Source organism: Phaenicophaeus curvirostris, chromosome 4 (genome assembly GCF_032191515.1).
Source record: "Phaenicophaeus curvirostris isolate KB17595 chromosome 4, BPBGC_Pcur_1.0, whole genome shotgun sequence".
Lineage (NCBI taxonomy): Eukaryota > Metazoa > Chordata > Aves > Cuculiformes > Cuculidae > Phaenicophaeus > Phaenicophaeus curvirostris.
The window spans coordinates 78,800,752-78,813,859 of record NC_091395.1 but is presented as its reverse complement, the minus strand read 5'-3'; the positions used below and the strand labels follow the sequence as shown (position 1 = coordinate 78,813,859).

General features: G+C 63.2%; 2 protein-coding genes across 2 annotated transcripts; both read right to left on the bottom strand.

The window, feature by feature from the left end:
- Positions 1-99: 99 nt before the first annotated feature.
- On the bottom strand, positions 100-2,785 carry LOC138720477 (BCL2/adenovirus E1B 19 kDa protein-interacting protein 3-like). The gene is made up of 5 exons (XM_069856734.1): positions 2,721-2,785; positions 1,750-1,885; positions 1,423-1,683; positions 897-1,046; positions 100-814 (listed from the first exon to the last, which is right to left on the bottom strand). Exons 1-5 carry the CDS (start codon positions 2,734-2,736, stop codon positions 766-768), a joined length of 612 nt encoding a protein of 203 aa, XP_069712835.1. The 5' UTR covers positions 2,737-2,785; the 3' UTR covers positions 100-765.
- Positions 2,786-3,558: 773 nt separating this feature from the next.
- On the bottom strand, positions 3,559-12,820 carry AUP1 (AUP1 lipid droplet regulating VLDL assembly factor). The gene is made up of 12 exons (XM_069856730.1): positions 12,704-12,820; positions 11,877-12,014; positions 10,871-11,021; positions 9,934-10,121; positions 9,778-9,850; positions 7,563-7,636; positions 6,599-6,665; positions 6,008-6,113; positions 4,894-5,025; positions 4,569-4,732; positions 4,322-4,410; positions 3,559-3,669 (listed from the first exon to the last, which is right to left on the bottom strand). The coding sequence occupies exons 1-12, from the start codon at positions 12,751-12,753 to the stop codon at positions 3,621-3,623; spliced, it is 1,281 nt and encodes a 426-aa protein (XP_069712831.1). The 5' UTR covers positions 12,754-12,820; the 3' UTR covers positions 3,559-3,620.
- Positions 12,821-13,108: the final 288 nt, after the last annotated feature.

Here is a 13,108-nt window from a genome sequence, read left to right as displayed (position 1 = left end):
CAGCCACGCCACAACTGATAATAAAAGACTAAAAAGCATCCCCGGGTGCCCACGGCAAAGCTGGAACCATCCCTGCGCAAGCCAGGTTGTGCCGGATCCGGCACGCGGCGCTGCCTCCCGTATTGGCTCAGGGTCTTTATTCACGAGCTCCGGAGTCAGAGCCGTGTTTACAGTCCTGGGTTAAAAAGGAGGAAGCTGGACCTGAGGGATGGGGAGGGCAGGGGCCGCCTGCCGTGGGATCCTGGCTACGCAGGAGAGCGGGATTGGCTCCCAGAATGGGATCAGATCGCAAAGTGGGATCAGCTCCCAGAATAGGATCAGTAACCAAAGTGGGATCGGCTCCTGGAACAGGTTTGGCCTCCAGAGCAGGATCAGATCCCAAAACAGGATCAGCTCCCAGAACAGGATCAGATGCCAAAGCGGGATCAGCTCCCAGAACAGGCTTGGCCCCTAGAGCAGGATCAGATCCCAAAACAGGATCAGCTCCCGGAACAGGATTGGCCCCTAGAGCAGGATCAGATTCCAAAGTGGGATCAGCTCCTGGAACAGGCTTGGCCCCCAGAGCAGGATCGGATCCCAAAATGGGATCAGCTCCCAGAACAGGATTGGCCCCCAGAGCAGGATCAGACCCCAAAGCGGGATCGGGTCCCTCCTGGGGATCACAGAGGGACGAGGGGAGATGATGCCTCGTTCCGCAAACGCGGAGCCCGGGAGCCGCTGGGCTCACTCTACGCTGGACGGAGAGGGGGACGCGGAGCCAGCTCTTCACAACGGGTTTGCCGAGGAGGCTGCCAGCCGCTTCCCGATGTAGATCCTGGATGGAGAGAGCGGCTGTGAGGGGCTGGGAGGGACACCAGCCCCAGTGTCCCAGCCCGCGGGCGCCCCGGAACACTCACCCCAGGCCCAGGGTCAGCAGGTGGCTGAGCAGCAGCGAAGGGATGAAGAGCAGCAGCAGCTCCGAGCTGAACAGCCTCTTCTTCCTCTCCACTGCACCTCCGGGCAAGCTCCACGGCACCGGCCGCAGGGAGCACGCGAAGGCAACCTCCCTGTGGAAAGCACATGGTTAACGGGACACAGGGAATAGGGAAAAGGAGGGGATGGGGAAAAGGAGGGAATGGGGAGGAGGAGGCGGATGGGGAGGAGGAGGCGGATGGGGAGGAGAAGGGAATGGGGAGGAGAAGGTGGATGAGGAGGAGAAGGTGGATGAGGAGGAGAAGGTGGATGGGGAGGAGAAGGTGGATGGGGAAGGGGAGGAGAAGGTGGATGGGGAAGGGGAGGGGACAGGGAGGAGAAGGGGATGGTGACACAAGGATGGGGATGCTGAGATGAGGAAAGGAAGGGGATGGGGATGCTGAGATGAGGAAAGGAAGGGGATGGGGATGCTGAGATAAGGACAGCGGGAAGGGGACAGTGGGAGCTCACTTGGGTGACCGATGCCGCGGGCGGTGGGCACAAGCCGAGGCGAGCGATGCTGGCAGGCGTCGCGTCCTCCACTCATCCTCCTCGGACCCGTCCCGTGAGCAGCGGGCGAGGGGCAGCTCGGCGCAGGTCTCGGCACAAGACGTGGTGCAGGGTGCAGCGCTCAGCTCCAGCTCCCTTCCCGGCTCACCGCGCCCCAGGTGCTCGCTGCCCGCGCCGGCTCCGCCGCCGTGCCAGGCTGGGGATGCCAGCAGGAGCCGAGGGCTGCAAACAACGCCTGGGTCAGCGACGCGGCTCTGCCCTCAGCCCCGATGCCCGCGCGGGACTCACCCCTCGCCGCTCTCGGTCTCCAGCTGGGCCTCCAGCAGCATCCGCTCCATGTCGGCGTGGCACGAGGAGAACCACGACGGCGGCGGTGGCTCCGGCTCCGGGCACCCCGGGCTGCACCGCAGCTCCTCCCAGGAGCCTGGGGGGGTGTCAGTGGCACCGCCTGCCCCCCAAACCCCTTCAGCTCCCCCCTGCCCGGGGCACCCTGCCCCACCCCCCAGGGACCAGGGATGGCCCTCGGCACCCCCCCCCCGAGACCCCCGCCCACCGCTCTCCCAGTGCAGAGCAGCCCCCCAGCTCCCACTGACCCCAACAACGAAGCCTTCTGAGACCCCCACCCAGGCTCCCCAGCCACCCACGCCCCCTCCCCGGCACATACGAGCGCCCCAGGGACCCCAATCCTTGTTGCACAGCACGCATCCTGCTACCCAGGCTCCCCTACTCCCGAGACCCTGACCCCCTGAGACCCCACTGACCCCAACTCCCCAAGACACCAACCCCCAGAGCACCCCAACCCCTGGGACCCCATGGACTCCAGCCCCCCAAGACCCTGACCCCCAGAGCACCCCAACCCCTGGGACCCACTGACCCCAACCCTTGAGACCCCAAGCCCTGGGACCCCATAGACTCCAGCCCCCCAAGACCCTGACCCCCAGAGCACCCCAACCCCTGGGACCCACTGACTCCAATCCCTGAGACCCCGACACCCAGACCTCTCCAACCCCTAGGACCCCACTGACTCCAGCCCCCGAGACCCTGAGCACCCCAACCCCTGGGACCCACTGACTCCAGCCCCTGAGACCCCGACCCCCAGAGCACCCTGACCTCTGGGATCCCAGACTTCAGCCCCCTGAGACCTCAACCCCCAGAGCATCCCAACCCCTGGGACCCACTGACTCCAGCCCCCAGAGTTCCCCGACCCCTGTGTCCCCGCTGACTCGTCCCCCCCGCCCCGGTGCCCCGGCCCCGCTGACCGTCGTCCCCGGCCATGGCTCGGCGGGTGCCCCTGCGAGCGGCGCCTACGTGCGGGCGGCGGCGGCCGCGGGCGTGCGGGGCCGCACGGAGCCGAAACGGGGACGGACACGCCCCCCGGCCACGCCCCCGCCGCGTGCTCCGGGCTGCAGGCCACGCCCCCTGCCCTAAGCCACGCCCCAATTGGCGCTTTCATTATTTTAGGCCACGCCCCTTGTTCTTTGGCCACGCCCCCTCATCCGAGCTCCCGCCGCTAGGCCACGCCCCCCGTGCTGGCCACGCCCCTTGGCACTGGCCACGCCCCCACATGTGCTCTCAGCTCTAGCCACTGCGCTAATGCCACAGCCAGTGGGACCGGGGGCACCACCAGCACCAACGCCAGCGCCAACAGAGCCAGCGCCAACAGAGCCAGCGCCAACAGAGCCAGGGCCAACAGAGCCAGGGCCAACAGAGCCAGGGCCAACAGAGCCAGGGCCAACAGAGCCAGGGCCACTGCCAACGGGCCAGGGCCAACGCCAGCGCCAATGCTGCCTGCACGTCTTGGAGCCGTCACGAACCATTCTCTCCAGGTGCCGTGCGCCTGCAGCCGGAGCACCAGGCTGGCCTCTCCCAGCACCTGCCCAGCCACGAGCAAGGAATGCCGGCAGCTCCCAGACTCAGCCCCCACAATGTGGAGTATGCTTAGAATCTGAGGTGCCCCCAGTACAGGGGGTGCCCTGAGATGTGAGGTACCCCCTACTCGATGGCCACGCCACCCACAGCTTGGGTATGTTAGCTACCCCCCCCCATTCGCTCTCGTTAGCCACCCCCGTCCTGGTCCCAGAGGCACAAGTCGAGCCGTGCAGCCGTGTGTGCCGTTTATTGCCCGGTCCACGCAGGCCCCGCTGCCCCCACGGTCGCCCTCAGCGGCTGCTGCTGGCTCGCCCCACGCCGTGCTTCTCGGTGAACCGCCTGCAGGAGAGAGAGAGCTCAGCAGCGGTGCCCACAGCAGGGTCCCGGTGCTCCAGCACCGATCACAGAATCACAGAATCACCAGGTTGGAAAGGACCCACAGGATCAAGTCCAACCGTTCCCATCAATCACTAACCCATGTCCCTCAGCACCTCGTCCACCCGGCCCTTAAACCCCTCCAGGGAAGGGGACTCAACCCCCTCCCTGGGCAGCCTCGGACAGGGACCAATCACCCTTTCTGTGAAGAATTTTTTCCTAATGTCCAGCCTAAACCTCCCCTGGTGGAGCTTGAGGCCATTCCCTCTCGTCCTGTCCCCTGTCCCTTGGGAGAAGAGCCCAGCTCCCTCCTCTCCACAATCTCCTCTCAGGGAGTTGCAGAGAGCAACGAGGTCTCCCCTCAGCCCCCTCTTCTCCAGGCTGAACACGCCCAGCTCTCTCAGCTGCTCCTCAAGCCCTGGGGCGCCCAGCAGGATCGAGGGGTCCCAGCCCCAAGCCGGGCTCCGTCTGGGAGACAGGAGAGTCGCTGCTGCCATCCCCCCGGCTCCCACTGCAGCCCAGCCGAGCACCAGAAGGCCAGGAAGGAGCACCAAGTCCTGCTTGGGGTGCATCCAGGTGCTGCCAGGATGGGATTTGGGACGCGGCAGGCACTCACCTGCGGGCGTAGTCATACAATGCTCGTTTCCGCTCCTGCAGGGACAGGTGCCGCTCCACAGGGGATTTGGCAAACTGCTTGGTAGCCGGCTGGAACAGAGAGCAGGAGAAGCCGTTGGGAGCAGCCGCAGGAAGCCAGTGCTCCACTCCATGGCCCCGCACGGACCCGGCCGCACAGCCCGGTCTCCGGTTTGAACCGCACCATTCCCCAGGCCCCACGGCCAGTCCGGAATGCGGCCGTCAGGTACCTTGGAAGAAGGCACAGCTACGAAGTCCTGGATGCCGGCAGCAGCTCCAGCCTGGGAGGTAGACGGGGCCGGCAGCTCAGAGCCGGCCTCCTGGCTTTCCGGGAAGAAGGATACTCTCCCCTCCAGCAAGTTGGCAAGCGTGGTGTCCACACAGTTGGTTTGGGCTGCAGGGAGAGAGGGGATCCATTGGAGAGGTAGCCGCTCCCTCGAGGCAGCGGTATCCACACCACCCTGGTGCTCCCGTGCAAGCAGGGCGGCTCCTGCACTCCAGAGCCACCGAGGCTCGGTGGAGAAGGCATCCGCACAGATCCCCGGCACTGCTTACCCAGGTCCACTTGGATGACATCCAGCGGCACGTGGGGCAGCACCTCCTTCACCCGCTGAGCCATGGCCGTAATCCGCACGTCTGCCAGAGCGGCTCCGGCGCGGGGCCTGGCAGCCGGGGGCCGCCCAGAGCCTGCAGGAGAGAGCGGAGGCACCGTGAGTACTCGACGCCGCCAGCGCAGAGTCCCTTTCCCTGCCCACCAGCTGCAGCGCCGGCTCCCCAGGAGGATTCATAGAATCATAGAATCACCAGGTTGGAAAAGACCCACAGGATCATCGAGTCCAACCATTCCTATCAAATATTAAACCATGTCCCTCAGTGCCTCGTCCACCCATCCCTTAAACCCCTCCAGGGAAGGGGACTCAACCCCCTCCCTGGGCAGCCTCTGCCACTGTCCAATGACTCTTTCCAGGAAATATCTTTTCCTAATATCCAGCCTGACCCTCCCCTGGTGGAGCTTGAGGCCATTCCCTCTCATCCTGTCCCCTGTCCCTTGGGAGAAGAGCCCAGCTCCCTCCTCTCCACAACCTCCTCTCAGGGAGTTGCAGAGAGCAATGAGGTCTCCCCTCAGCCTCCTCTTCTCCAGGATAAACACCCCCAGCTCTCTCAGCCGCTCCTCTTCTTCTCCAGCCCCCTCCCCACCTTCGTTGCTCTTCTCTGGACTCGCTCCAGAGCCTCAACATCCTTCTTGTGGGGAGGGGCCCAGAACTGACCCCAGGATTCGAGGAGCGGTCTCCCCAGGGCCGAGTCCAGAGGGAGAAGAACCTCCCTGGCCCTGCTGGCCACACCGGGTCTGATCCAAGCCAAGATGCCCTTGGCCTTCTTGGCCCCCTGGGCCCCTGCTGGCTCCTGTTCAACCAACACCCCCAGGTCCTTCTCCTCCAGGCAGTTTCCAGCCAGACTTCTCCTAGTCTGGAGCTGCTCAGGGTTGTTGTGCCCCAAAGGCAGGACCTGGCATTTGGCCTTGTTAAACCTCATCCCGTTGGTCTCAGCCCAGCGGTTCAGCCTGTTCAGATCCCTTTGGAGCGTCCCGACCCTCCAGCAGATCCATGCTTCCACCCTCTCTCTCCCCACACAGGAGCCCCCCCGAGCAGGACGCTGCCGGGACACCCACCTGGGGCAAAGGGGAGCGGTGGCGTGTGCCGCAGCCTCTTCATGTGCTCTGCTTTGTCCGCCGCGGTGAGTCGTGTGGATACCACACCCAGCTCCATGGCCAAGAGCTGCGGGATGGGAGGGGGGAGTCAGGCGGACACGGCACCCAGGCGTGCCCACCTCGCATCCCTGCACCAGCCCACATGGAGCTACGGTGCGGGAAAAGGAGCTGGGAATCAATTTCTTCAGGGCCTCAGGGGTGGATTTCAGTGCTGCAGGGAGTGGTGAAGGACCTGGATCCCAGCACACATGGGATCTTTGGTGCAGGAGCTACGAACAACCCAGCAAATGAGGGAGAAACAGTCGCTTCCTGCCACTTGCAGCGTTAGGACAAGAGAGAAAGGCTGGAACCAGCTCAGGAGAGCCAGGAGGGATAATGGGATAGCAAACACGCCATGGAAAACTGGATTGCTATAAGGGCCAATAGACAGCAGACAGAGTTCCCACCATATGGATACACACATCCAAAAACACCCTCTGCAACCCTGCTCACACCCCGCTCTCCGCTGTGAGCACCCCAAATCGAGCCATCCTGCATCCCGCGGCATCCTACCTCCTGAACTCGCAGTGCAAAGTCCTCGCTCGGCTCCTCAGCTCGTCTGGGCACTGGCGGCATCCACCTAGTGAGGACAACAGCACTGGGGCTGCTGGAGCTGGAACCGGCTGCGATCGGCCGCACCGCGGCTGCCGGGAACGGGAACTGGCCGGGATCAGCTGCACCGGGGCTGCCGGGAGCCGGAACTGGCCAGGATCGGCCACATAGTTGTGCCAGGCCTGGCTGGATCAGCAGCGCCACACAATGCTGGCCTTGGCTGGGACTGGCTGCACCACGGTGCCACCAGCTGTGACCAGGATGAGCCGCACTGCGGTGCCAGCCCGAGCCCGGGATTAGCCACGGCGCTAGCCCTTTCCTGGCCCCACTGCTCACCTCACTTCTCCCCACAAGCCGAGCGCCAACACCTCAACACCAGTTTGGGAAAGCAAGGGCTCAGCCCAGGCTCCCTGAGTCTTTAGCAGCGCTCGAGCATGAGAGGCAAACGCTCCGCTGCCGTTCAATGGAAGCAGGAACCAATCAGCCTGATTCGAGCTGGAATCAGCTGGGAAATCTGTGGCACGGACTTTGCTGAAATCCCCCAAGTTTGATCCCAAACCCTTCTGCTCCCCAGGAGTCGCTGTTACCCAAGCGCTCCTCTGCGTCTGGGTGCTGGCAGCATCCAGCACACCGCTGCGAGCCACAGGGGATTGCGGGGAAGAGGCGGACGCCAGAGGATGGAGCTGCCTGCACGGAATCGCTGCCATGCCCCATCAATCCCAGGGTGAATATAGCAGAGACAGCTCGAAAGAAGAGCCCCCGGAGCCACCAGAGTGCCAGGGCAGCCCGGGAGCTGGGCAGGGCACAAACCATGTAACACAACACGAAGCCATGATGAGTGACCACAGCGTGTGGCGTTAAGACCTCTCAGAAGCACCTGGCCTACCCCAATCCCAGCCCCAAATGGAAGAGGGAGAGGTAGTACCTTACTTGATAAACTGTGAAGGGAACGAAGAAGGTCCAGAGCAGCTCTGAAATCCAGGAGGAGTCGGCCACGCTCTGCGGAAGAGAGCACAGTGAGGAACGCCAGGCCAGCGGGGCTCCCTCGGGGAAGCAGCAGGAAGAACACAGATAAGCTACGGAGCGAGCAACAGAGGTGCAGGCAGGGAAAGGACTGGGAGAGAGGGAACAGCAATCCCAGCACGGCGAGGGCAGCCCCAGCTTGGGTTCTCCTCCATTTGGCTCTTGCTGTGCCTGGTGAGGACAAAGTTTGCACTGCTCTGAGTCTCCCACCCTCCCAGCAGTGCTCCCCTCAGCACTCCCACGCTCTCTGCTGGGCTGTGCCTTTAGGAAGGACTGAAAATGCCTTCGGAGCCACCAATGCTTCCTTGGAACCAGGAACAACCTCCCCTGCTCTGATGGGATGTCTCCGCTCCCATACGATTTATCCTTTCCCAAGGCCTCACTGGAACTCTAAACCAGCTCTGAACAGAAACCATTAAAGGTGAGCTGTAATTTATCCTTTTTTTCTAAAAATCAGTAATTAACCTTTTTCCCTAGGAAGTGCTGCGACGCTGCCAGTGCTGGAACGGGCTCTCCGGAGCGCTGGGCTCCTCATCCTCCCCCACAGCCCCGAGTGGAGCCAGGCTGGCTGTGTGCACCAAGCCAAGATCGCCCCAACCCGCACGCTCCAGCAATCCCAAAGCCCCTGCTACCCAATGGATGCCGTTCCTGGGATTGCTGTCGTTGCTATCCTACAGGGGCCAAACTCATACAATCGTTTAGTTGGAAAATACCTTTGAGATCTAATCCAGCAGTCCCTATCCACGACTGAACCACCCCTGAGCACCTCGTCTGCCTGGCTTTTGAAACCCTCCAGGGATGGGGACTCCACCACCACCCCAGGCAGCCTCTGCCAGGGCCTGAGAACCCTTTCCATAAAGGAATTGTTCCCAATATCCAGTCTAACCCTCCCCTGGCACAACTGGAGGCTGCTTCTCCATCCCATCTGTTCCTGGGGAGCAGAGCCCGACCCCCACCTGGCTCCAGCCTCTCCGGGAGCTGCGCAGAGCCAGGAGGTCTTCCCTCAGCCTCCTCTTCTCCAGGCTCAACAGCCCCAGGTCCCTCAGCTGCTCCCATAACCCCTGTTCTCCAGCTCCTTCCCAGCTCCAATCCCTTCTCCGAACACGCTCCAGCCCCTCCAGGGCTTTCTTGGAGTGAGGGGCCCAGAACTGAGCCCGGGATTCGAGAAGCAGCCTCACGGGTACAGGAGGAGGATCCCTGCCCTGCTCCTGGTGGCCACCCCGCGGCTGATCCAAGCCAGGGTGCTGGTGGCCTTCTCGGGCGGCTTTCACCACGGCTCCTGTGCAGCCGCCGCCGCGTTCCTCGTCCTGCCAGACATCCTGCCTGCTGCACGCCCACAGATCACCCTGGAATGGCAAGCAGCAGCCACCAGGCATTCACCGGATCACAATCCATAATCCAGCTTCTGCGTCATTCCCCAAGATCCCACCCCAGCACCTGCAGCGCTGGTGGAAGCAGAGCACTAATCCCTAGAGGAACCCCACTGCAGAAACACTGCTGATGGCTCAGCGTGGGCTGCAGTGCCTGGAGAGCTGCTGCAAGCAGCTTGAAGTCCAGTGTCTGTGCTCTGCTGCCATAAGAAGAGGGATAACGGAGAATCTGCTGTGGGGGCTGACGGATAGAAAACGTGTCTTTGAATGCAGTGGATCCATAAATCCTATTAGAGAACAAGCAAGCCGAGCACAGCGTTACTGCAGCCTCTCCTGAACTCTGACACTGTTCTGGAGCTGGCGTCACATCACGGATCTGCATTCCAGAAGAGTTCAAGAACCCACTCCAGACAGCCTGGCATAGCCCTTCGAGTGCTCGGTTAAAAGGGAAAATCTCACAAGGAAAGCTGCCACACGGCAACGCTGCTGCCACAGAGCCAGCCAGCGTGCCGTGGGACAGCTAAGTGCTCTGAGGTTTATCGAAATTCCCAAGGAAAGCAGGAAAGCACGGGCTTGGTGAAGATCCCTGGGAAAGTCGCTTGGGAAACGGCACTGATAAGGTCCCCGGGGAGCAGGAAGCAAGCCCGGGCTGCGCTGCCCACAGGTTTCGAAGCAGAGACAGAGCCAACAGTGCAGCCACAGCCCTCGTCCGTCTCCGAGCTCCTCCCTCCCTGCATCCCGACTCACCACGGCAATCAGCGGCCGCTGGACGTGCAGGGCAACAGGCTGCACCACATCCAGGATGGAGAAGGGCCAGGAGCTGCGAGGGAAGGATTCGGGAGTGAGCGACCCCGTACTCAGCCAGGGCCGGCAGCCACGCTGCGGGAATGCCGCTCCCGGTACCTGAAGCGGAGCAAACCGGCGCGGCCGTTGGTGGCAGCCTCCTCCGGGAAGAGCAGCAGCGGAGGGTTCGCTCCATGGGACGAATACGCCTTCAGGGAATCCACCAGCTCCGCCCGGCTCCCAGTGACTCCCAGTTCCATGAATCCCCGTGACCAGCAGATGAAGCCAGGGGCGCCGCTCAGCACAGGCTGCGAGGGAGAAGAGGGGTTAGGAGGGAATGCTGCTCTGCCTGACCCTCAGGCATTGCTTTCCCAGATTGCTGACAGGCTTCCATAACCGCTCCGGCCCCAATTCCCTAGGAATCCTGTCCCTAATCGTCAGTTCAGGCTGCACCCCGTATACCCAAGAAAAACCGCCCCATGCTTCCCATGTTCTCCTTAAGCATTCCCACCAGGCTTGGCATGGACACACCACTTTCAGAGCCATTTTTCCCCAGGTGCGGAGCCAACCTGCTGCTGCTCAGGATCGAGGGACAACCACCTCTCTCCCAGGGACATCCAGAGCCGGCTGGTGGGGGAATTCCACACACAGGGATTGCCCAAGGGCACAGGGAAACCCATGCGACCACCAGACCGACAGCACCGCCCCGTTAGCGCTCCTGGCACACCCCATGCCACAGGAAAAGCCTGTGACCAGCCCCACTTCCAACACCACCCCTTCCAAATGCCAGAACAGGATACAGCCGCGAGGATCTGCCTGCTCTTTTCCCATAAAATCAATCCCCACCATGACAATTCCTGCCTCTCCTCGCCCTGTTCCATTTTTCCATGCACAGCCTAAGATCTGCAGGAAAAAACTCCAGGCTGGCACCATCCTGACCTGACAAATGAGAACTGGAGGGGACCCGGGCAACGTCAGAACTTTGGAAGAGCTCTCCGTGTGCGTCTCTCGGAGCAAGCGGCTCCCGGAGAGGCTGGGCTTCGCTCCAGTTACTCACGGTGTTGCAGGAGGTGAGGAGGCTGATGACATTGTGGTCGAACTGGGTGACGTGGTTGGCGATATAGACCCTCACGCTGGCGTCTCGGAGCTGCGGATCGCTCTGCCGCACGACCAGGCCCAGCACGGAGCACATCACACGCACGATAAACCTGCAGAGGAAAGCACCGTCCTCAGGGCCCACAGCTGTTGCCCCGGCTCCCACATCCCACACATGGGACAGACAATTCTGTAACTAGTGAATGGTTTTGGAGGGAAGGGACCTCAAAGCCCACTCAGTCCCACCCCTGCCATGAGCAGGGACACCTCCCACTGGATCAGGGGCTCCAAGCCCCATCCAGCCTGGCCTTGAACCCCTCCAGGGATGGGGCAGCCACCACTGCGCTGGCAAACCTGGGCCAGGGCCTCCCAACCTCACAGCAAAACATTTCTCCCCAAGATCTCATCTCAACCTCCCCTCTTGCAGCTCAAAAACATTCCCCTCCTCCTATCCCTGCACTCCCTGATCCAGAGCCCCTCCCCAGCCTCCCTGGAGTCCCTTTCCCTACTGGAAGCTGCTCTAAGATCTCCCTGAAGCCTTCTCTTCTCCAGGCTGAACAACCCCAACTCTCCTAGCTTGACCTCACACAGGAGGTGCTCCTCATATCGTTTTCATGGCCTCGTCTAGACTGAACAGAAATGCTGTGCCAGATGTCTGGGATGGGAACTGTGGCGGCTGCAGAGCCATAGCTGCAGCACAGAATATAGGTCAGCAAGCCACCACGGAATTTCTTCACAGGATTCCCAGCCGATCCAAGTGTCTCAGATCCATCCGTGAGCACCCAGGGGCAACAGCCAGTCTGGGCAGAGCAGGCACCTTCACAGGCGCTGGGGAAAGAGCTGGAAGCACAGTTTCCACCACCCAGAACGCAGCTCCTGTCACCCTCCGTGTGAGCCAGACTGTGGATCAGGGCCCCGTCACTGGAGGGCTCCCCCCAAACCCTCGGCACTACCCCGGCCACACGCACCGCCGCAGGACGCTGTCGGGCAGCGCGCAGCTGACCAGGAAGACGTGCACCCCGATGAAGAGGCGCAGGACGAGCAGGCAGAGCCCCACGGGCGCGTAGAGCAGCAGCGCCAAGAGCAGGAACCCATCTGTTGGAAACCTGCTGGGACAGAGCAGCACGGGCAGCCTGAGCACAGCTGGGACGGGGCCAGACCCCCGGGCCCTCCCCTGGGACCACCCTGCAGAGGTCCCACCTGAGCCGCCCCACTGGGACATCCCAGTCCCTCCTGGTCCCCCTCCAGGACATCCTGGCTCCTCAACGGTCCCTCCTGACCCCCTGATCACCCTCAGGCTCCCCTTGCCCCTCACGCTCCCCCCCAGCCTCACCAACCTCCACCTCTTCCCGCTCCCCCATTCCTCAATCCCCGTCTCTCACCACTCACTCCCATCTCCTCCCCGTTCACCCCCTGCTTCTCGCCTCTCCCCCCAGATCCCTTCATCCCTTCGCTCCCAGGCTCCAGGCTTCCAATCCAACCCCTCTCCCCACTCCTCTTCTCCCCGTGCTCTCCTCACTTTCCCCGGCTACCCACAAGCTGCAGGCCCCCCAGCCCCTCGCCTGCGTCCCCCCGCCTCTACCCGGTCCCTGCATCGCTTCCCCCGCTCCCCCCGGTCCTTTTCTCACTCCCTCCCCAATCCCTTCGCCGCTCCCCGCGCTGTCCCCGCTCCCGGGCTCCCCTCCTCCCCTCACTGCCTCGCCCCGTCCTCCCGGGCCGCCCCTGCCCCTCGCCGCTCTCCGCCGGGCCCCTCCGGGCCCCAGGCCCCACCGCGGCGCAGGGACGGGGCTCTCACCGGTGGGAGTCGAAGAGCCGCTCGGGGCCCGGGGCCGCGGGAGGCTCCATCCCGGCCGCCGCCGCCGCCTCAGGCTCTGCCGCCGCCCGGCGCCATCGCGGCTCCCAACGCGCCCCGCGGCGGGCGGGCGGCAACTTCCTACTGGACGGGACTTCCGCTTCCGGCTGAGCTCCGTCTCGAGACCTACAGTTCCCGGCGTGCACCGCGGCGGGCGGGACGGCGCTTTCCGAGTGTGTTCGCCCTGGGACTACAACTCCCGGCGTGCACCGCGGCGGGCGGTACTTCCTGCTCGCCGTCGTCCTAGGACTACAACTCCCAGCGCGCACCGCGGCGCGCGGGCTGCAGCTTCCGTCTGGTCCCTGCCCCAGGGCTACTGAGTCGCTGTTGGGGCCGGAGGGGCGGCGG